General features: G+C 36.0%; 1 protein-coding gene across 4 annotated transcripts; it reads left to right on the top strand.

Moving 5' to 3' along the window:
- The first annotated feature begins 17,496 nt into the window (after nucleotides 1-17,496).
- On the top strand, nucleotides 17,497-23,336 carry LOC126710294 (lysophospholipid acyltransferase 1). Of its 4 annotated transcripts, none has more exons than XM_050410704.1 (9): nucleotides 17,497-17,699; nucleotides 17,841-18,231; nucleotides 19,729-19,784; nucleotides 20,235-20,455; nucleotides 20,580-20,988; nucleotides 21,655-21,740; nucleotides 22,530-22,593; nucleotides 22,716-22,834; nucleotides 22,967-23,336. In XM_050410704.1, the coding sequence occupies exons 2-9, from the start codon at nucleotides 17,930-17,932 to the stop codon at nucleotides 23,105-23,107; spliced, it is 1,398 nt and encodes a 465-aa protein (XP_050266661.1). In that variant the 5' UTR covers nucleotides 17,497-17,699; nucleotides 17,841-17,929; the 3' UTR covers nucleotides 23,108-23,336. The 4 variants fall into 4 exon arrangements, with proteins under 4 accessions (XP_050266661.1, XP_050266662.1, XP_050266660.1 ...); XM_050410705.1 differs by having other exon boundaries at nucleotides 17,497-17,683; XM_050410703.1 differs by having other exon boundaries at nucleotides 17,498-17,699; nucleotides 17,815-18,231.
- The last annotated feature ends 1,370 nt before the right edge of the window (nucleotides 23,337-24,706 follow it).

Below are 24,706 nucleotides of genomic sequence, written 5' to 3' on the forward strand. Positions count from 1 at the left end.
TTATTAGTTGATTTTCTAATACGTTTGATTATAGTTTGTAATTTTTATATTAGTGAGAATAAGAAATATAAAATGTAAAAATCACATATAAATTATTTTAAAAGTTTAGATATTTTCAAAAAATACTATGAGCTATAAAATTATTATAGTTATTATAATAATAATAATTAACTAGTCCCTAACCCGTGCTATGTACGGGAATATACCTATTAAAATAATTTTATAAAATCTTAAATTGATTAAAAAACTACACCATTGCATGATTTGCTCTTGTATGATTTCAATTTGTGTTACAATTTGATGAAGAAGTCATTGCTTGAATGTGCAATGACTTATTCAAAATTTCATATATTAATACCTCTAATGAAAGACCAAAAAATTAAAGAATCAGATGATAAACTGCTTAGAAATTATTGAAACAAAACAATATATATATATATATATATATATATATATATATGTGTGTGTGTGTGTGTGTGTGTGTGTGTGTGTGTGACTAAACAATAGAGAAAGATAAGAGAAAGATAAATTATATTCACGCTTCACGCGGTCCTTTTTATTTTAATTTTTTTTCAACCCTATTTAATTGGCCGACTCAATATTTTTCAAATAATTCAAATTAAATAAAAACCAAAAAGTCTAAAACAATAAAAGTATTGGAAAAGGAAATACTCTACATGGCCAAGAAGCACACCGTCTTTCCTCTTGTGTACATAGTTTATTCATCGAAAAAGAGGAAGACAAAACCCCTACTCCTGATAAGAACTCTATTTTGATTCAGTGCTGACTCTACCATAAAATAATTTTTTTTAACAAAGTAGATGAGAAGAAAATAACAAAAGAAGAGCCTATACCTCTACTCGGCTTAAAAAAAATAATATTGGGGTTTGCTTTGCTTTTAATAGTGTTCATGATTAGTCTCGCAAATTTGGAGATAAATTATCAATGTTTGAGTTTAAGTTTAAGTTGGACTTGTTAGAGAGATAGAGTTTCACTCCTTGTTTAATTTTATTTAAAAATATTATAATGATGAGTTTGAGTTTGAGTTTAAGTTGGACTTGTTAAAAAGATAAAGTTTTATTCCTTGTTAAGTTTGGACTAAACAAAAATAATTTTATTTAAATATCGTACTAACATGGAAAATTATGGAAGCTCTAGAGGTTTCGGTTATATATATATATATATATATATATATATTATTTATTTATGATGTCATGGTTTGATCATCTGTCCGACCTCGGTCGAACCAAAAAACAATTCCCCATTTCAGTTCTTTCTCCATTTTGATTTTTAGAACCATATTAGACAACTACTTAAATTGCTTTTTACTCGTTTAACGGCTATGGTTTTTAGTTTTACCACTTGAACCCTAGTTCACGGTTATATATTATATATTCATTTATTTTTCCCACCTTTAATCTTGGTTAATGAATAATGACACTTCATCTCTTCCTCTCCACTATTTACATAACAAATAATTATAAAAAAATAATAAATTTGGATAGATATAGGAGTAACCATTTGTATAGTATAGGCAAATGAGGCGGTCGTTTAAGGTTCTAAGTAAAAAGAGTCTTCCAAATTTTAACCAATAGGGTTATTTCTTTCATTGTATAATATTAATTAAACACAAATATTAGCCAATAAATTAAAAAAAAAATTATCAAATGAAAAATAAGAAAAAAAAAAAAAGGTTATGTCCACAATATTTTGCACAAAACTTTCATAACAAATCCTAAGTGGCAAATTGTTACTGACTGTTATTGGTGAGCAAAAAAATAATTTCAAAAGTGTGTTCTATTTATAACTAGTAAAACTTAACATCTAAAATTTGTTATGAAAAATATTGTAAATGTAGCACTTAAAAAAAAAAAGAGCAATACACAAAAAATTTCACAACAATTTTTAACAACACTTTAGTTGGCAAACTTTTACTAATTCTCATTTAGATCCACCACTAACATTATTTTTTTACTTACTACTATCAATCTGTCACATCAAAAGGTGTTTTGTCAATTTTTTTGTGTTTATAGACTTCCTAAAACAAAAATTCTATGTGATTCAAGTTAATTAGTAATTTTGCATCTAAACACAATAGAATAGAGTTTAAGTAAATTTTTTTTTTTAAAGTCATATTTAATAAAATGCGTCAATTCAATGTTTGCCTTAGGCCCTTAAAGGCATCAAGCCTCTCTTGAATTTGTGTTAGCAGGTCACATTCGTGTCGTGTTGAAGTAAGGGTATTTGAATACATAGTTCAACTCTAACCCAACTCATTTAATAATAGTGTCAAAAATCTTTAAGGATCTCGACCCTAACACAACCTATTTATTAAACAAATTGACTACATAACCCATTTAATAAAAAATTTTAAAAAAAGATAAAGCAAATGGAAAGTTTTTTTCCTTGTTGTTTGAGGTAAAAGGTTAGGGACTTTAGAGGTTAAAGAAGAATTTATCAATATAACCAATAAAATTCTTTTAAATACTCCATTGTATTTAGAATCCAAATTTATGTTAGATAAAAATGATTTTTATTTATATTAATCGGATCATTTCGGGTTATTTGCGAGTTAAGTCAACATGGCATTGACTCATTTATTAATCGTGTTAAAGCGCGTCGACTCATTTTAACACAAACTCATTTACTTCTAACCCACAAATAATTGTTTCATATTAGTAGATTGTGTCCCACATTGTCACCCCTAAATAGATGAACTATGTTTGAAATTTATGTTAACTTTGAAGGATGAAAATGGAAAAATATTGATGATGCCGAAAATCGTTAGTAAGTCACACAGTCTTCACGTGCTCAAAACAACACCTGCACAACATAAAACAAGAAGATCTTAGGAGAGTACCGGTGTGGTACCGGCCAAAGACCCTCCGAAGGTTAAGTTAGCGAACTTTTTTCTCACAACTTTAGAGTGTCAGAGCTGGAGTAAATTATGCGTACCTTAGTTTGGGAGTGCTTTGGAGTTTTTATAGTAGTGTAGTACCGACTTTGTCCTTTCTTGGGGAAGATGAACTTTTCTTTATAAGGAAGATTCTCATAAAAGTACGTATTTTACCGGATCCTTTCCATAAAGTGATTTCGTTGATTAGGTTTAATCGTGAGGTGCTAGATATTTCCTTTTGAAGTTTCTTGAGGACTACTTAAACCATGTGGATGCCACGTGACCTTAACACCGTCTACCTTGTATCGATCCGGTTTCTCATCTGTCCACCATGGAGGGTCCGTCCTCTTGCGTACACACCCTCGTCCTCTTCCATCATCTTGATCATGAGCTAAAAATATCGTTGCTCGTGACTGGTTTAGTAAAATGAGACCGTCTACATCTATTTTATCCTCTTCAATTATAAATACTAAACTAAAGACAAAAATAAAAAGGGACTAAAAAAATATATTTAGAAACGATTGAATATCAGCTTTGCACTAAAAACTATTAAAAATGAATGGGTTGGTGCATAATGCTTGGTCCAAAGCTAATAGCATAAGCACATCTCCCTTGTTAATTGTTGTCTTACTTCTACCATCAAATTTTCCAACTTCATGTCTCTTGCAAATGACAACCCTCCATTTTTTCCTTCTCCTATAGGACAAAGTACAAACCCACAATTTTTGCATGGATGTGCTGATGGGATTTTAGGTGGGTGTGGGGGTCTGAACTCTGAAGTGACAAGAGCTCTAAGGCCAAGAGGTGTTAAATGGCTGCATTCAATTGAACAATAAGTCAATAAGCATAACAGCTAATTCGGCTGCACTTGTACTGGGGGCGGGCATTAAAGAATCTGGTTTGTTTTCACCAAAGATCTCAATGCCTAAAGTCTTCATATTCAGGACCAAAAAAAAAAAAAAATAGTGAAATTAATTAATGTTACTCATATAAAGTTAAAAAGAGGGCATAATGGCATATTCCAAAAACTATCCTATGTACGAACATCATTTAATATTAAAAAATTATTTTGCTTCATTATCCATTTTTGACAACTATTTATCCATTATTGGCTGCGCAAGTCCCTTGCGTATATAATTGTCATAATACTATTTTTGTGAGACATGTGCAATCAAGATAAGTTGTTAGAAGGAAGCGAGCGACTTAGAGGAGCATGGAACTTCTAAACGGTAATAAGTGTTGCTTGTGCTTAGTAGTACATGGTATTAGCCCAACTATTTAGGGTGATTATTGTATCTTACCTTAAAAAATATTTGCCTTTTCATCAAAAAGGTATTTCATTCTTTTGTTTTGTTTCATTTTTGCTTTTGTTGTTCCATATGAACAAAAATGTATTTCATTCATCTCAAAGGCTAGCTAGCATCATGGATAGAGGTACATATGGACTTTGTGTGTGTGTGCGTTCCCCCCCCCCCCCCCCCTACCCCCCCCAAATTAAAAAAAAAAAAAATAGTATATTAATAGGTACTAATTTTAGTAATTTTGTTCCATAAAATTACACTTTACCCCCCTTAACAATGCCATCAATTCTTTAAAAGTAATATTATAGCCACAAACTTTTTTACCACATTTTTTACAAATTATTGAAGTAACAAATTCTTATTGGTTCACACACTTGCATCACTTTTTACTTACCAATAATCACTCGCCACATTAGCAATTTGTAAAAATTTTGTAGTTTTAGCATTTTCCACCTTTTAAAGGCCATAATAAATTAATAGATTAAATCTAAAATAAAATATACAAGCCCAAAAAAATTAGCCCAACAAAAAAAAATTCCAATAATAAAGCAAAAAAATATTAAGCCCAACAACCTATTTTACTCAAAACAAACTACCCAACTTTTCAAAAAGTTTTAAACAAAAATCTATAGTGGTTAAGCAGTAAAGTCAAAGGCCGGAATAGCCGCACAGAGCGAGCAGTAGAGCCGCCGCCCCTAACTCTAAATCCTAGCTCTGTTCCTAGCTAGCATTTGAGTTACATTGTGGACTGTGAAAGGAATACTTTATATGCTTCATGTTCATGTGCAATTGTGCATGAGATAATTATTACAATATATAGAAGGGTTTGCGCTCTACAGGTTATGAGAGATATTGGTAAGAGTCCTTGTCCTAGCACCCAGAGAGGAGCAGTTCGAGCGATAGCCCTAGTAAGGCTCGTGTGATATATGTGATATTATCCACTGTTGTCATGTGGCGTGGGGTCGATGAGAGTCCACACCGGAGACCCCATTTTTTTCATTAGAAAAAAAAAAAAAAAAAAAAAAAAAAAAAAAAAAAAAAAAAAAAAACAACAATGTTGTGAGAGGAGTGTTTTATATGATGTTCAAGATAATTATTACATTGTATCACAAAGTATTTGGTGTGTTGTTGTTGTTATTGTGTGGGATCCATAGATTGTAAAAGGGATGCTCATGCTATTGTGGGGGATGCTGCATATAGATGAGATGGTTATTACTTATTATTGTTTTGAGTAACGTTAAAAACAAAAAATTGACAAAATCTTTTTTCATAATTTTATAAGATAGATAAGATGTGAGTAGAACATTAATTGTAGATGAACCAAAACCAATACTACTTTATTACGTGTCAATCAAAATAAGTCATATATGGAGACATATTAATTCTCACCTCATGTAGCATGCCTTTCACAAGTCTATGGATCCCATAAATGTGAGGTCCATGGCTTATGAGAGATCGATTTCATGGAGTCCATAGACTTGTAAGATGCTGACTCCACAGAGTTGATGTATAAATATTTATGATCACGAATGAGGTTTCTTTAACTTGTTGGAATTGGCACCCATTGTGATGTTTAGTGTGAGGCGCTCAAGAGTTATTCTGGGACCTTAACAAATTCTACACTTATCTTCACAATTATCCTATGTGTGTTAAAAACAAAAAATTGTCACAATTTTTTTCATAATTTTATAAGATAGATAAGATGTGAGTAGAACATTACTTATACATGAACCAACACTAATACTACTTTATTACGTGCCAATCAAAATAAGTCATATCTAGAGACATATTAATGACCATCTCATGTAGCATGCCTTTCACAAGCCTATGGATCCCACAAATGTAAGGTCTATAGGCTTATGAGAGACCAACTCCATGGAGTCCATAAACTTGTAAGATGAATGAAAAGAGTCGACATATAAACATTTACGACCACAAATGAGATTTCTACTTTAACTTGTTGGAATTAGCATACTTTGTGATGCTTAGTGTGAAGTGTTCGTTATTCTAGGACCTTAACCAATTCCATACTTATTTTCACGACTATCATATGTGACTTGTGATTGGTTGCTTGTCTTTTTCACATAAAATCACTTTTCTACCACTCACAATCATCTATATTGGATAGTTGTGAAAATGAGGGTGGAATTGGTTGTGGTCCAAGAATTTTTCGATGTTTAAAGTTACGCCCACCTTTTCCTCCCCATTTATTTATTAAGTAGTGGTTATTACACATACCTTAATGCAATAATATTTATTCTTATAAGTGCATTCCAAACAAGTAATTGATGTGATGAGCGGTCATTAGTAAGAGAAAAGTAATGATAGTGATAAATTCATATAAGAACTAGTAAAAAAGTTGCTACAGTAACATTTGTAAAATAAAATAGAAATAGTTTGTGATTATAATACTACTTGTACAAGATTTATTGTTTTTGGCTGATCGTATTTAGTTTGGTGAAAAATGTTTAATTTTATGTTTTCAACCACATTTTTACCCAAAAAAAAAAAAAATTTATTATTACCCAAATCCCTAGAGGAGAAAATGAGCAAGTCGATCGCCTTGCTAAGGCCGCTTCAGCAGAACATATGATCATCCCTGGTAATGTACTTTTTTTTTTTTTTTTCCAGGTTTCTCCACTAATAGATTCCAACAACGTACAGGAGATAGGCTCTGAAAGTAACTGGACCACACCGTTAGTTTCATACTTAAAGAACGGGGTCTTGCCAGACGGAAAGGAGGCTGCGAGAAAGCTGAAGGTCCAGGCGGTAAGATTCGTCTTGATAAGAGAAGTCCTGTACAAAAGAGGCTTCTCCCATCCATATCTGAGATGCTTAGGTACGGAAGAGGCAGACTATGTCATGAGGGAGGTACACAAGGGGATCTGCGGGAACCATTCGGGGTCAAGGTCATTAGTGCACAAGCTTGTGCAAGCAGGGTACTATTGGCCCACGATGCAGAAGGATGTCGAGGCTTATGTTAAGACCTGTGACAAATGCCAAAGATTCAGTAATATTATTAGACAACCAACCGAAGAGCTGACCCCGATGACGTCCCCATGGCCGTTCGCTCAGTGGGGATTAGATATTATGGGACCATTCCCTATAGTAGTACGACAGCTAAAGTTCTTGGTAGTGGGCATTGACTACTTTACAAAGTGGGTGGAAGCTGAAGCTTTGGCCACAATTACGGAGAAGAACGTACGGAGTTTTGTCTGGAGATGCATCATATGCAGGTTTGGCATTCCTAGAGTCTTTGTCTCGGATAACGGGAGGCAACTCGACAACAACTCCTTCTGGGATTTTTGCTCGCAATTAGGGATAAAGAACCACTACTCCTCTCCCGCTCACCCTCAGGCTAATGGCCAGGTCGAAGTCACGAACCGATCCTTGCTTAAGATTATCAAGACTCAACTCGAGGGGGCAAAGGGTATATGGCTTGAAGAGTTGCCAAGCATACCATGGGCATACAGGACGATGGCGAGGACGCCCCACAGGAGAGACACCATTTCGGCTAACGTACGGGAATAAAGCAGTCATACCAGCCGAGGTCGGACTTACAAGCTACAGGGTGCATAACCACGATGACAGCAAAAACGACGAGGCCATGCGTCTACAACTTGACCTAGTAGATGAAGTCAGGGCGGCGGCAGAACAAAGGCTAGCATGGTACCAAGACCGCATGGCTAAGCACTACAACTCACGGGTCCGACACAGAGACTTCCAAGTTAGAGATCTTGTTCTAAGAAGAGTCATGGGCACTGTTAAAGACCCCACCCAAGGGAAGCACGGCCCCAATTGGGAAGGACCTTACCGGATCACGTCATGGCAGAGGAAAGGCACTTACCATCTGGAGACTTTAGACGGACAGAAGCTGCCGCATCCATGGAACACCGAGCACTTGCGGAAGTATTACCAAAAGAGATGGCGACATGAAGACCAACCCTTTCTTTTTACAGTTCACCGTATTTAATTTTTATACTCCTCAATTCTATCATTTACTTTAGTTTTTGCTACAATATCTTTTTAAAGCCCAAAGGGCAGGACCCTTTTTCTTTTTTAAGAGCTACTTTTTCTATGAATGCATAAGAGGAGTTTATTCAGAATTAACTGAAGTTTCTTTCTACAAGTTAATAGTCTGCGCAAAGTGGATGACCTTAAGTCCATAAAATGGACGATCTAAGTCCATAAAATCGACAACCTTAAAGTCCACACAAAACGGACGATCCTAAGTCTATAAAGTGGACGACCTTAAAGATCACACAAAGTGGATGACCTTAAAGTTCACACAAAGTGGATGACTTTAAGTTCACATAGTGGATGGTTCTATGTCCATAAAATGGACGACCTTGAGTTCACAAAAAGTGAACAATTCTAAGTCCATAAGATGGACGAACCCACCACAAAAAAAGGAAAAAACGCTGTTAAAGTCCCTCAAAAAGAGGAAATTATAAAAGTGACAGGTTCGACAAGTCCTTATAGTGGACAGGAGCTAAAAGCTGACGGTCTCACCAAATGGATGAGACCATCATAAAACCAACGGGCCTACAAAAATGAAAGGTCATTAAGTCCATAGTATGAATGGAAGCTAAAAGCTGACGGTCTCACCAAATGGATGAGACCATCATAAAACCAACGGGCCTACAAAAATGAAAGGTCATTAAGTCCATAGTATGAATGGAAGCTAAAAGCTGACGGTCTCACCAAATGGATGAGACCATCATAAAACCAATGGACCTACAAAAATGAAAGGTCATTAAGTCCATAGCATGGACGGAAGCTAAAAGCTAAAGGTCTCACCAAATGGGTGAGACCATCATAAAATCAACGGACCTACAAAATGAAAGGTCATTAAGTCCATAGCATGGACAGAAGCTAAAAGCTGACGGTCTCACCAAATGGATGAGACCATCGTAAAACCAACGGGCTTACAAAAATGGAAGGTCATTAAGTTTACAGTATGGACGAAAGCCAAAAAGCTGACGGTCCCACCAAATGGATGAGACCATCATAAAACTAACGGGCTTACATCAAGTCCATAAAATGACTGAAAATTAGAAAGCCGACGGTCACATTAAAGTAAGTGAAATTGTAAAAGTAATGTCTATTGATGGACGAGGCTGTAAAGCTGACGGGCTACCAAAAGCGACGGAATCATTAAACATGACATGTATAAAACTACAAAGCCAACGGGCCTAGAAAAAATGATGTTCCTTACAAGACGAGCAAGGTCATAAAGTTAGCAACATAATCAAATACCCAAGGGCAAAGCTCGTAAAACCAACGAGATTATCAAACTTAAAAGGATAAGATGGACGAGCTCATAAGTCGCACGAAGCCCATAACAACGGAGTTTTTGAACAAGTCCAAAAAAATGACGGGATTCCCAAAACAGACGGGAATACTTACCAGGACTTCGCCTAGCACAATCACTGATTAAAAAATATATAAACGACGGGAATAACATGCCACGTAACAAAATGAACTGTATGCAAATAAAAGCCCAAAAAACCAAAGGGGCACTTAAACAATTGTTTGAAAAGTAATTGAAATACACATTAAACGATTGTTTGCAACATAATTGAAATACAAATAAAGAAACTAAGTAGCAGGAGCGTCAGCAGGGTTCCCGTCATCTTTTTGATTTTCAACATCTACAATCACAGTCGGAGAGTTGGAAGCAGGAGTAGGAGGAGGATTTGCAGCAGGCTGGGCGAGAACAACGACACCATCATCCTTTGGAGGAGGATTAGACTCAGGGGAGCCGTCACCTTCATCGTCCATTGTAATTCCAGATAAGTCTAGCTCTAGGAAACCTGACGTAACTTGTTTAAGGCAATCATCAAACCCAGTGCCATAATACTCAGCACAAGAGTCAATGAATGATTGCGACGCTTTAAATTCTCGAACGGCGTCAGTCCCAACCGTCTCCACCCTTTTGCTCAGATCCGTCACCTCCTGCTGCAGCTTTTCTTTCTGACGGTCAGCCTCCTTCAACTTCCCCCTGACTTCCTTCAGCTCCCCCTTGACTTCCTTCAGCTCACTGTTTAAAGTGTGGACAGCCTCCTTGTATTGCCCCTGTTCATTCATCAAATTTATATTATGTTTCCGGACCCGGGTGACGACCCCCTCCTTGGCAACACAATGGTCCTGAAGGGCCTTGACGCATACCAATGCCTGAGAAAAGAACACAGGTGTCAGTCAAAGTTAATCAAAATGAAATAAAACCAACTTGACCAAAAGGCAGCAAGCATACCCTGGTGAGATCAAAAAGAGCCGACGCCCCTAAGTCCTTTGTCCCCAACAAGTCGCAAGGCCCTATATCCGTAGGTTTTATGAAGGACCCTACCTCCCCGACAGCATAGTCCTTATGGGTCAAGAGGCAGTAAGGGCCCTCGATGACAGGACCTGAGGAAGTCATTACCCCCTTGCCCGCACCGTGGCTTGGCTTAAGGGGAGATTTTTCCTTTGGAGCATTGTCCCCAGGAGTGATGGCAGCCTTCTTGGACGGACGGTCGTCACTCCCGTCGGGCTTCCTTTTTGCAGCCTTGATGACGGTCTTAGGGGTTGACAAGGTTTCCCCCCCTGCCTCCTTTGCCTTCTTTTCCTCCTTTTTGTAGGCTACAGCAGCCCTCACTCTTTGCTTAGCAGACTCCATCTCTGCACAAAGTAACTAACAATTATTACAACCAACGGGAGGGGTAAACCGACGAAGGCAACAAAGAGTTTACTCATGTCGACGAGAGAAATCGTCTAATCTCCTAGCTTCAGCTGACGGTTTCGGGCCCCCGCAGTATAAATGGAGGGTGTCAAGGGTGATTAGGTCCCAGCACTTTCGCTGATCTAGTGGAATGTCAAGAACCCGACGGATGAACTCCTCCTGTTCGTCAGTTATGTGGGGACGAGTATTAGCTGAAAACAAGGGAAAGAGTGTTAGAAGCGTCACCACAAAACAAGAGAAAAATGGTTGATGGGATTAACTTGAATCCCTGACAAAAGCCCAAGTATTGTTAAAGTAACCATGAGGCATCGTCGCCCATTCCTCCTGACAGCATATCCAATCCGTCCCTTCAACAAAGAAATACCTACTTTTCCAGTTTCTATTGGAATCTGGCATATCCGATACTAGCCTCAAACCTTTCTCCCGGGCATTAAAATGGTATGTCCCCTTAGAAGATGTGATGTGATGGGGTCTGTAGCAATAAAAAAACTCGTCCAAGGTAAGCTAACGGTTTCCTCCACTAAGACGACCCCATAGGATTTCAGCACTTATAAAAATTCTCCAAGCATTCGAAGCAATTTGAGTAACGGACAGATCTAGAAAATTAGCCAGCTGACAATGAAAGGCCATCAGCGGCAATCTAAGCCCCGTAGCAAACATGGCATCATACATGCCAACATCAGCGATTCTCCCTAAGTAACATCTCTCGTTCTCTCTAGGAAGATGGATTGGGATATGGTCTGGAATTTGATAATGGGCACGCAACTCCTTAAAAACCTTATCGCTTATCATAGGTAAAAACTTGTTGACGACCTAATCCTTAGGAAGAATGAAAGGACGATTATCCCCGAGACCCTCTGAGGTCCCTTCATTGGATTCCTCGTCACCGTCATCATCATCCCTGTCACCATCAACATCGTCCCTGTCACTTCCACTTCCCTTTTTTTCCCTCTTCTACTTCATCCTCTCGTTCGTCTTCCGCCTCCTCACCCCCCTCAGCATAACTCTCGACATCACCGTCGGGAGATTGGGCTGACGTCTCTCTCTTTGACGAAGGTGAGAAGTCCTCTGACTCATCACCTGAACCAAAGGCCTCGTCGTAACCCGCTCCTTCGTGGATTGACAACTCCTCACACGACGCGTCACTTGACATCTGACTACCTACAAGTGACGGATCCAATCTAAGTACCTAAGTTGACGTCCTCACTAAGGAATTATTTAGCCATAAGTAGAAATGCAAAAAAGAAGAAGAAGAGGAAATGGAACTTACTGGTAAGTTGAAGAAGAACAGCCTCAAGGATAGTGACGGACAAGCTGACGGAAGTAAGGAATGAGTTGACGAAATTGAAGGCGACGGGCTCTCTCTCTCGAAGATCAGCAAGGATGAAATAGAGAAAATGAGGAGGAGGCGCTATTTATATATAGAATAGAAGTGCGCGGAAGACGAAGCAATGCCCTCGTCAGAAGCGGAGCCAATGAGAACGCACCATTTGTCCAGAGCATTAAATGTACGGCGGCTCGAGGAGTTCCTCGTAAATGATTTTCCCGCTCCCATAAAGAATGTAATAATAATCAGTTAACAAAAACTTAACTCCATAACCCGTCAGTATAAAAAGTGACGAGGATATGGAGTAGAGGGCAACTGATGTGGATAAAAATAAAGATTACTCACAATAAGACAAGCCGATGGTTAAAAGTGGACGGATACAATTAAACGCGTCAGCCTTCATTTGAAGACTATCAACGAAAGGGATATGTAGGGAGAGGTATTGGCAAGGCATACCCTAAGGCTGATGGGATCATGAAGCTGAAGGGATCATAAAACTGACGGGATTAAGATTGAAGGCGCAGGGTAAGCTGACGACCTTAGTAAAGGATTGCTTGCCAATCATGATTGCGTATATAAGGAAATGTCTTGCTCTCCACGTTTTGTGATACCCAAGAGGGATTCCTATATGGAAAGGATCTCGCAAAATACGTCCAAGAAGACTCCTATAAGGAAAAGACTTTTATTCCAAGGAAAAGAGGTCAACTCTTTACTACTATAAAAATCCAAGCACCCTCGCAAACCAAGGTATGCATAATTTACCTTCTCTAGCACTCTAGAGTTCTGAGAATAATTCTAACTTGACATTCGAAGGGTATTTGGCCGGCACCACACCGGTGCTCTCTGTTAGGTCTTCTCTTTTTGTTGTGCAAGTGTTGTTTCGATCGTGCGAGGACTGTGTGGCTTACTGGTGATTTTTTTAGCATTATCAATAACCAATAAAATTCTTTTAATTACTCCATTGTATTTAGAATCCAAATTTATGTTAGATAATAAAAATGACATTTATTTATATTAATCGGATCATTTTGGGTTATTGGCGATTTAAGTCGACATGGTATTGACTCATTTATTAATTGTGTTAAAGTGCGTCGACCCATTTTAACACAAACTCATTTACTTAAAATACTAACCCACAAATAATTGTTTCATATTAGCAGATTGTGTCACACATTGTCACCCCTAAATAGATGAACTATGTTTGAAATTTATGTTAACTGTGAAGGATGAAAATGAAAAATAATAAATACTAAACTAAAGACAAATATAAAAAGGGACTAAAAAAATATATTTAGAAACGATTGAATATCAGCTTTGCACTAAAAATTATTAAAAATGGATGGGTTGGTACATAATGCTTGGTCCAAAGCTAATAGCAGAAGCACATCTCCCTTGTTAATTGTTGTCTTACTTCTGCTATCAAATTTTCCAACTTCATGTCTCATGCAAAGGACAACCATCCATTTTTGCATGGATGTGCTGATGGGATTTTAGGTGGGTGGGGAGGTCTGAACTCTGAAGTGACAAGCTCCAAGGCCAAGAGGTGTTAAATGGCTGCATTCAATTGAACAATAAGTCAATAAGTGCAACAGCTAATTCGGCTGCACATGTACTGGGGACGGGCATTAAAGAATCTGGTTTGTCTTTATTCCCCCACTAGCTAATTCGGCAATTCCCCCACTAGACTTTAGGCAATTCACCAAAGATCTCATTGCCTAAAGTCTTCATATTCAGGACCAAAAAAAATAGTGAAATTAATTAATGGTACTTATATAAAGTTAATAAGAGGGCATATTCCAAAAACTATCCCATGTACAAATATCATTTAACATGTTTAAAAATTATTTTGCTTCATTATCCATTTTTGACAACTATTTATCTATTATTGGCTGTGTAAGTCCCTTGCGTATATAATTGTCATAATACTTTTTTTGTGAGACATGTCTAATCAATATAAGTTGTTAGAAGGATGCGGGAGACTTAGAGGAGCATGGACCTTTTATACGGTATTATGTGTTCCTTGTGCTTATTAGTACATGGTATTAGCCCAACTATTAAGGGTGATTATTGTATATTACCTTGAAAAATAATTGCCTTTTTGTCAAAAAGGTATTTCATTCTTTTGTTTTGTTTTTGTTTTTGTTGAACAAAAATGTATTTCATTTGTCTCAAAGGCTAGCTAGCATCATGGACGGAGATGCATATGGACTTGGGGGCAATGCACCCCTCCCCCCCTCCCATTTTTTTTATACGAAAATTAGTATATTAATATGTACTAATTTTAGCAATTTTATTCAATAAAATTACACTTTGCCCTCCTTAACAATGCCATCAATTCTTTAAGAGTAATATTATAACCACAAACTTTTTTACAATATTTTTTATAAACTATTGAAGCAGCAAATTCTTATTGGTTCGCACACTTACATCACTTTTTACTTACCAATAATCACTCACCACATTAGTAATTTGTAAAAATTTTGTAGTTTTAGCATTTTCCACCTTTTAAAGGCCATAATAAATTAATATATTAAATCTAAAATAAAATATACAAGCCCAAAAAATTTAGCCCAATAAAAAAATTTTCCAATAATAAAGCTAAAAAATATTAAGCCCAATCAACTTATTTTACTCAAAACAAACTACCTAACTCTTCAAAAAGTTTTAAACAAAAATATGTAGTGGTTAAGCAGTAGAGTCAAAGGCCAGAATCGCTACACAAAGCAAGTAGTAGAGCCGCCGCCCCTAACTCTAAATTCTGGCTTTGTCCCTGGCTAGCATTTGAGTTAGTCCCAGGCAAGCATTTGAGTTACATTGTGGACTGTGAAAGGATTACTTTATATGCTTCATGTTCATGTGAAGCTCGTGTGATACACGTGGTATTATCCATTACCGTCATGTGGTATGGGGTTGATGAGAGTATACACCGAAGACCCCATTTTATTTCATTCATTAAAAAAAAAAAAAAAAAAAAAAAAAAAAAAAAAAAAAACAACAACAACAACAACAACAACAACAATGTTGTGAGAGGAGTGTTTTATATGATGTTCAAGATAATTATTACATTGTATCACAAGGTATTTGGTGTGTTGTTGTTATTGTGTGGGATCCATAGATTGTAAAAGGGATGCTCATGCTATTGTGGGGGATGCTACATATACATGAGATAGTTATTACTTATTATTGTTGAGTAACATTAAAAAAAAAAAATTGTCAAAATCTTTTTTCATAATTTTATAAGATAGATAAGATGTGAGTAGAACATTAATTGTAGTTGATCCTAAACCAATACTACTTTATTACGTGTTAATCAAAATAAGTCATATATGCAGACATATCAATGCCCACCTCATGTAGCATGCCTTTCACACGTCTATGGATCCCATGGATGTGAGGTCCATAGGCTTATGAGAGATCGATTTCATGGAGTCCATAGACTTGTAAGATGTTGACTCCACAGAGTTGATGTATAAATATTTATGATCACGAATGAGATTTTTGCTTTAACTTGTTGGAATTAGCACACTTTGTGATGTTTAGTGCGAGGTGTTCAAGAGTTATTCTAGGACCTTAACAAATTCTACACTTATCTCCACAATTATCCTATGTGTGTTAAAAACAAAAAATTGTCACAATTTTTTTTTCATAATTTTATAAGATAGATATAAGATGTGAGTAGAACATTACTTATACATGAAGCAACACTAATACTACTTTATTATGTGCCAATCAAAATAAGTCATATCTAGAGACATATTAATGCCCATCTCATGTAGCATGCCTTTCACAAGCCTATGGATCCCACAGATGTAAGGTCCATAGGCTTATGAGAGACCGACTCCATGGAGTCCATAGACTTGTAAGATGAATGAAAAGAGTCGACATATAAACATTTTCGATCACAAATGAGGTTTCTACTTTAACTTGTTGGAATTAGCATACTCTGTGATGCTTAGTGTTAAGTGTTCAAGAGTTATTCTAGGACCTTAACCAATTCCATACTTATTTTCACGACCATCATATGTGACTTGTGATTGGTTACTTGTCACTTTCACATAAAATCACTTTTCTACCACTTACAATCATCCATATTGAATAGTTGTGAAAATGAGGGTGGAATTGGTCGTGGTCCAAGAATTTTTCGATGTTTAAAGCAAAGCCCACCTTTTCCTCCCCATTTATTTATTAAGTAGTGGTTATTACACATACCTTAATGCAATAATATTTATCCTTATACGTGCATTCCAAACAAGTAATTAATATGATGAGCGGTCATTAATAAGAAAAAAGTAACGATAGTGATAGATTCATATAAGAACTAGTAAAAAAGTTGCTATAGTAGCATTTGTAAAAATAAAATAAAAATAGTTTGTGATTATAGTACTACTTGTACAAGATTTATTGTTTCTAGTTGATCGTATTTAGTTTGGTGAAAAATGTTTAATTTTATATTTTCAACCACATTTTTACCCCAAATTTTTTATTATTTACTTTAAAGTTACTGGTGCTGTTAGAGTATTTGTTAATAAACCATTTTAGGGAAGTTTTAACACTAATTTCTTGAGGAATATAAAAAACTACTCCCTCCGTCCCAGTTTGTTTGTCCTCTATTCTACTTTGGGATGTCCTAAAATATTGTCCTATTTCTAAAAATAAAATTGATTAATTTACTAATATTCCTATTATACCCCTACTTTATTTTCAAAACTATTTGAAAAGAAAACTAACAAATATTTAAAAAAAAAGAGATGTTACCTCTACAACATTTTTACAACAAATCATAAGTGATTAATTGTTATTGGTTCAAATTTAAAACTAACACTAAGATTACTTTTTTGCCCTAATAATAACAACCAGTAACAACTTGTCATTTTGAATTTATTGTAAAAATGTTGTAAACATATTATTTCTTTTTAAAAAATCAATCTAATTGGGGTACCTTTTTAGTTGTCTTATTAAGAATAACTCTTTTAAAAAAAAAGCTGATACACTTATTTAAGGACAGTTTTATAAAGTTATACATTTTTATAAGACAGACAAAAGAATAAATGATATTTTTTTAAAATGTTTGACTTTTGAAATAAGACAAACAAATTGAGATGGACAAAATATTATATAAAAAAATCAAATTTTGTTATCCCAAACGAATGTACTGCTAGTAGCCGTCTCAAAATCACCGTACGCTGACTGTTCCCGCAAAGATAGAGTTACACGTTTCCAATGACAGGGCGAGTACGGTCACTGTATATCTATAAGTCTATAACTATAATCTATCTTTCTTTCTGTCGGGAGAAGAAAGAAACTCTCCGATTCGGCGAGGCAGAGGGACAAGACAATTTCCAAGTATCATCACAACTCACAAATCCAAAAACGTTATTCCTACGCGAACGTACGATTATCGAGCGGCCACGGCTATTACCGGACCCACCAATCCGAACGTATAAGGGCATTTCAGTAATTTCACATGACTGAATCGAATTATATATACCTTAGAACTTTTCCCACTTTGGTTTCCCTTCACTTCACGGTTCATAAATCATAATAACGTTGTTTGTTTTTTTGTTTACATATCCCCTGAAAATTACGAGGACACAGATTTGTTCCAGCGAGTCCGGGAAAATCAACTCACTGAGCCAGACTCAGACTCAGACTCAGATTTCTGACCGAGTCAACGCTAATTAGCTATGGAGCTGCAACTGGATTCCATGGCGGGAGCGATCGGTGTGTCGGTCCCGGTGCTTAGGTTCCTCCTATGCTTCGTGACCACCATACCCGTGAGCTTCCTCTGGCGATTCGTTCCGGGTCGACTCGCCAAGCACCTGTACTCGGCCGTGTCAGGCTTTCTTCTATCCTATCTTTCATTTGGGTTCTCTTCGAATCTTCATTTTTTGGTCCCCATGTTGTTGGGTTACGCTTCGATGGTGCTATTTCGCTCGCGATGTGGGGTTCTCACGTTCTTCTTGGGATTTGGATATCTTATTGGCTGGTATTTATTCTTACTCTTTCTCAGTTTTGCTTTAATTCGAAGAAAAATGATTGGTTTCTTTGATTTGTAAGTTTGATATTATGTGAATGCGCGAGAATTTCAATGTGCACTGTTATACAAAAAGCGATTTATTTATTTATTTATTTATTTTCCCTTTTCCCATGGTGATTGAAAGCATCGAATTGGACATTATTTTGTCATTGGTGAAAGCAATAGAAACTGCGGTTACAATGACACCTTTTTTTATTTATTTATTTATTATTACTTTTTTTAAGATTGGTATATTATGACGTGTTTATTGCCTTTTAATGCCAAGTTTTAATATGAAAATTTGGATGCTTGATTGATTTTCAATTTGCAAGTTTTAATGGTCGGGTTGGAAAACCGTTCAATGTTGACCTTGGCATGCGGTGTAGAAGAACTTGGGAAAGTTTGCATTTGAATTATTTTTTCCCATTTAGTTTTCCCTGTAGTGTTTTGGTTTAATGTTGTTGTTTCTGCCTTTCTCCAACCTTTTAAATTTTGATGCAATTGCTAAAAAACTGATGAAGAACAAAGGTAATTTATTATTTTTTTATGAAAAAAAGGATAAGAGGGGGCAATTAGAGTGGCTTCCCTACGAAGGTAATTGTTAAATTTGAGAAATAGGGTCTTCGTCATATTTCAACATAGAGGGAAAATAAATTTTCCTATCCTCAGTTTTTCTAATGTTGTTTTGTCTAGCCCGAAGAAAGACTAAAAATGTGACCATATTCTTACATGTTTTGGTGCAAGCAAAGGCAATATTCCTTTTGTATAGAGTGTAGCTGAGAGGTGTCTCAAGTGCAAAAAGAATGTCTAGAGATTACGAGAATGTAACCAAATTTCATTGTAAGAATTTCACATTTTTTGCTTAAGTTATAGAATCAGTTGAGTCACCTTGCCAATGATGGAGGCCATGACAGGCAGATCATCTGATAACAAATATGAAAATAGCTAACTTCTTGAAAAAAATAAAATAAAAAATAAAAAATCTAGCCCAAACTGAAGTATTCTCTGCTTTATGAATCTGATAATTTGCATTATACGTGACCGACAAAGTGTCCTGCTTCTTCTTTTTTGGATGCATGAACAAAAAGTTCATACCTAGTGCACAAGGTTCCCACTTCTGCAGGGGTTTGAGAGAAGTGATAGTAAACAGCTTTACCCCAATCTGGTTAAAATGATTCCTGAACTTGTTAGATGCATGAACACATTTAAAATTATTTTTTTTATGTTCATGTTGGAAATGGGGCTATTGATTCCATGTAACCTGCCGCAATTTTTTTTCCCTAGAGATTTTTAACTAAAAATATTGCTATGTTTGTTTGTTTTTGGTCTTAATTGATTTTAAAACTTCAACTAATTTCTGAAGGATATTTGAAAATGTCTTTTCTGTGCATTTTATTTGGAATTCAATTTTTTTTAAAATATATGCCTTTTTATCTTGGATTCTTGACCGTTTGTATGCATGTGTAGCCATGTCTATTACATGAGTGGTGATGCATGGAAGGAAGGAGGTATTGATGCCACAGGTAAGCACATTTTCAGCCTTTGTACCTAACTCACATTTTGTCATATAGAGGTGAAATGATAATAACTACTCTTTACACTATATTTCTTGGATTAATTATCTTTTAAAGATTTCCTGTTGATAAATTTGATAGATAAGGGCCTGTTCCTTTATATGGCACCTGATTTCCACTGATTGCCATCCTTTTATTTTCTGATTTTTCCTGGGTTCTGACGAGTGTCAATGTCTTCCAATGAAAACTAGGAGTTATCTGATTAGTGACTGATAACTTCAATAAAGTTTTTGGTGGTTATCAACCTTCTCTTGATTTTTGAAGCTGATAACCGCCTATGTTGATCAAGTTCAATCCCCCCCCCTCCCTCCCTCACTTTTCTTTTTTCATTCATATGCATAAGAACTCATATGTGGTAATTATGTGTCAGTTAATTGTGTATTTCCTTCTAATATTTAGGAGCCCTGATGGTGTTAACACTGAAAGTCATTTCCTGTGCAATAAATTACAATGATGGGCTATTAAAAGAGGAAGGATTGAGTGAGACGCAGAAGAAAAATCGGTTGATTAAGTTGCCCTCATTGATTGAGTACTTTGGTTACTGCCTCAGCTGTGGTAGTCACTTTGCAGGTCCAGTTTATGAAATGAAGGATTATCTTGACTGGACTGAAGGAAAGGGGGTAGGTCTATTGTGTTCTCAATTTGTGCTTCAGTATTCCTTGTTTAATAGAGAATAAGTGCTTTTAGCTTTTCTAGTCTCTCATTGTTTTCCACTTTTTTCTTTTCTCTTTGAATCTTTTGCAGATTTGGAGCCATTCAGAGAATGGACCCTCACCATCACCATACGGGGCAATGGTTCGAGCCCTTCTTCAAGCTGCTTTTTGCATGGCCTTGTATCTGTATCTGGTACCTCAGCATCCTTTGTCCCGGTTTACCGATCCCATATACCAAGGATGGGGATTCTGGAAACGGTTGAGTTACCAATTCATGGCTGGCTTTACAGCACGCTGGAAATATTACTTCATCTGGTCAATTTCAGAAGCCTCTATTATTATTTCTGGCTTGGGTTTTACTGGATGGACAGAATCTTCTCCACCAAAGCCATGCTGGGACCGTGCCAAAAATGTTGACATTCTAGGTGTCGAGTTCGCAAAGAGTGCAGTCGAATTGCCACTTGTGTGGAATATCCAAGTCAGCACCTGGTTGCGTCGTTGTAAGTTTCTCTATTATCTGAGTGTTCCATTCCTTTATATCCTAGGTTTTGCTTGGTTATCTGAAAGGAAATATATACTTTTTGATTACCCATAAACATTGAATTTGCATTGGAAAACTAAAATCAAGAAGTCCATGTATGAATCATGATTCCCCACCCCCCCCCCCCCCCCCCTTTTTAAGGAATGAATCAGAAACTAACTTAAAGAAAAAAGAAATGAATCAGAAAAGAGTTGAATCGATAATTTGATTTACCTGGTAAAAGTAAACTGAACTGTAATCCATATCATTCTTTTTTTAAATTTAATTTTGTAACAATTGGATCCTGTGGGCTGAAAATATTATTACCTGTTATAATGGCTGTTATAATGGTCCTGTTAGGATCTTGATCCAATTCATTGACACATCGTATTCTTTACCCTTTGAAATTTCTATAGGAAATTATAAGTCAAAATATCTCTTTAAAAAACAAAGTTAGTTCACAAGTTTGCTGTTTGGATGTCTTTTGTGCCATCCGATCCTAGTACAACAGGTTACTGAATGCTAAAGTGGCAGACTTTGATTTTCTAAAATTGGTCTTAGTACTTTATGGATATATGAGTATGTAGAACATCAAAGCAAAAGATGAATGTTTAAAGTGAATAGCTAATATCTTGTGCTGCTGTAGATGTTTATGAGAGACTCGTTCCGAAGGGCAAGAAGGCTGGTTTCTTTCAGTTGCTGGCTACACAGACTGTCAGTGCTGTTTGGCATGTAAGTATAAGTTCAGCCTTATTATATTTTGATTCTCCTGCATATTTTGTTATCCCCCGATATTACTTGTGCCATTTTTTTTAGTTAATTCAATCTACTAGCCAATGTATCTTATTCTTACTATTCACTATCTGTGCCAATTTTTAGGTTTTTTAACAAATCAATGCCCTTGTTTTTTGATACACCTGGTGTTCTTTCTGATGGTGATTACAGAGCCTTTTTACCTTATCAAGTTTTATACACTGCAGTTTCTTTCATATTATTAGGTTCATGGTACAATTTCTGCCATCTTTCAGTTCCAGTTTCATATTTCCAAATTCTTCTTTGATTGAGGCATCCTTTAATCTTAAATGTTGCCATAACCATATGATTATAAATAAAAGAATCTGTAAAGCAGAAAGTACACTATTATTTTCATGAATCATCATTCATAGTGCCATTTTATTTACGAGTCCTTGTAATTTTAACCTGGTCTTTTATCCTTATCACACACAAAATTTTTCCTAAATATTGCGACTTGCTTATTAGGCATTTTATGTTTTCCCTCTACCCAATCAATATAAACACTCTTTATCTCAGAGATGGTATAAGCAGTGACTAGTTTTCATACTTTGCTTCATTAAGAACAAAGAACAAGGTTTTTTTTTTTTTTTTTGTTCGTGTTTCTCTATGAAGTTTTCCCTTTCATCTTGGGTTTATTAATGGAAGTGTGAGCCTTTTTTTGTCTTCAATTTCAACTTCAACACAAATTTACATCTGCCTTATGCTTCTTGTCGCTTCAAATTACAGGGATTATATCCTGGATACATCATCTTCTTTGTTCAGTCAGCATTGATGATTGCTGGTTCAAGAGGTATTGATTAGACCTTACCCCCCCTCCCCCCCCCCCCCTCCCTCTTAATTCGCTGTGTGTTTTGTTCAGATATTTGAACTAATTCTTTGTTTGCCTTTACTATTTTATTTCTGTCCAAACAGTCATTTACAGATGGCAGCAAGCTATTCCTCCAACTATGGGTCTGTTTAAGAAGATACTTGTGTTTTTGAACTTTGCTTACACAGTTTTGGTTCTGAACTACTCCTGTGTTGGTTTCATGGTTAGTCCTTTTCTCACATACAATGTCACTTCACTAGTTTTTCTAGGATCCAGAACATTTTGCTTTCAAGTTTCTTATGCTTATTTTACCAAAGAAATAAGTTTCTTATGCTTATGTGCTTGTATTGGACAGGTGCTAAGCCTGCATGAAACAATCGCCTCGTATGGGAGCGTATATTTTATTGGAACCATCGTTCCCATAGTATTGATCCTCCTAGGTTACATAATTAGACCTGCAAAGCCTGTCAGATCTAAAGCTCGGAAAGAACAGTAAGGTAGACAACACATTTTCTTCTCTTTGGAGTGGTCTGATGAGATCAGGAGAGGGAAGAAAACTGCTTTCCATGGTTTCTCTTCCACCTTGTCAATTGATGATCATCTGTAACATTTGTTTTCAGCTTTGAATATAATGTTGCATCAATTCATAAACTTTTCATCTTTTCAGTTCTCTACTTTTGACCCTGTTCCACATTTGAATATAATGTTTTAGCTTTTGATTTAAATTGTTCAAACTAGAAACACACTTTTGGCCATTTTAGTTATTAGATTTTTTTAGAAACGTATGGTTTGACCCAAAGGGGAAAAAAAATCTATAACAACAATTTCTGGCCTGCAAATAGAAATTGAGGAAAAAAAAAAAAAAAAAAAACTTACAAATTTTAAGCATAACGGTTCCAAGTACAAAGAGTCGGATGAGAATGTGATTCTCGTTGTACAAAGTGTCGGATTGATTTTTTTTCCTTTTCATCTTTTGACTGCTTTTGATTTTTGATTTTTTTTTTTCCATAAAACAAATTGTGCGAATGGATTTTTTTTTTAATGGAAATCATTCAGGGCTGACTCAGAAAATTACAAAAAGAATCTCTGGCTCCCATTACAGTAAAAAAGAAAAAAAAGCCCCCAAAATTGTTTTTTTTTTTTTTTAAATCCCTATAAATAGAAAAATCATACATCTTCTATAATACCAATGCTGAGACAACCTTCCATCTCTTCACGCAATGCCCCATTTGTCCAATTGGTTTGGCTCTCCTCCTCTCTGGCCTATCCACCTCAGCAGACTTCCCATATCCATTACAATAATCTGTGCATAAATTTATTTATTTATTTAAAAAAAAAAAAAAAAGATTAAGCTATGCATGTATGTCCCCACCTAAACCTCTCTTTTGAAGAGCCCCCCTAAAGTATTTACCATTTGCAATTGTTACATGTGACTAAATTTGGATCCATAGAAACAACAAACACTTGCTTACATAAGATTTTTCTCTTTGCACAAGCACAGCTTTAGGACCTCACAATCCACCAAAACACAAAAACCAGCACATAGCTCTTGGTCCCCTCCTCACCCTAGCTGGATAAAGATTAATTTTGATGTTGCAATTAGACCAGACAAATTCCTTCCTTGCTAGTTGCTACTATATTTATATATATGCAGTTTTCATTTGGGTAAATCTGTCTATGCATGTACTAGTAATATTATTTGGTAGCTTCATTCCTGGTTGTCTCCTCTACATATAATTTGTGGGTTTGGAACAACATTATATTTGAAGGTGATGCTCTCAATCATCAGAGAGTCTATCTAGAAACTCTGGATTAGTCACTCTCCACTAGGTCATCTCCTCCATCATCACAAATATATAAACCAGTTGTCCAGTTCCTTTCGTTGTTGTTCCTTCTTGCTGTATGGGTCCCTTTTTCTAATGCTATTGGGCCCTTCCCATCTCCAATCTTCCTCTCCACATTTTGAAGGTAAAGATGGGAAATGGCATGGACCCAGACCTCTTTATAATAAAATTTCTAGGGTAAAATATTATTTTAGTCTTTAAACTTTGCCAAAAGTTTATTTTCATTTCCAAACTTTAAAACATTCATTTTC

This window comes from Quercus robur, chromosome 12 (assembly GCF_932294415.1).
Source record: "Quercus robur chromosome 12, dhQueRobu3.1, whole genome shotgun sequence".
Lineage (NCBI taxonomy): Eukaryota > Viridiplantae > Streptophyta > Magnoliopsida > Fagales > Fagaceae > Quercus > Quercus robur.

Bases quoted from the DNA above. Each gene is read 5' to 3' on its own strand.
- LOC126710294 (XM_050410704.1), top strand. From the start codon at position 17,930: ATGGAGCTGCAACTGGATTCCATGGCGGGAGCGATCGGTGTGTCGGTC. The intron at 20,989-21,654 runs GTAAGTTTCTCT...GTGCTGCTGTAG, and splicing joins CAGCACCTGGTTGCGTCGTT to ATGTTTATGAGAGACTCGTT. The intron at 22,594-22,715 runs GTATTGATTAGA...CTGTCCAAACAG, and splicing joins GATGATTGCTGGTTCAAGAG to TCATTTACAGATGGCAGCAA.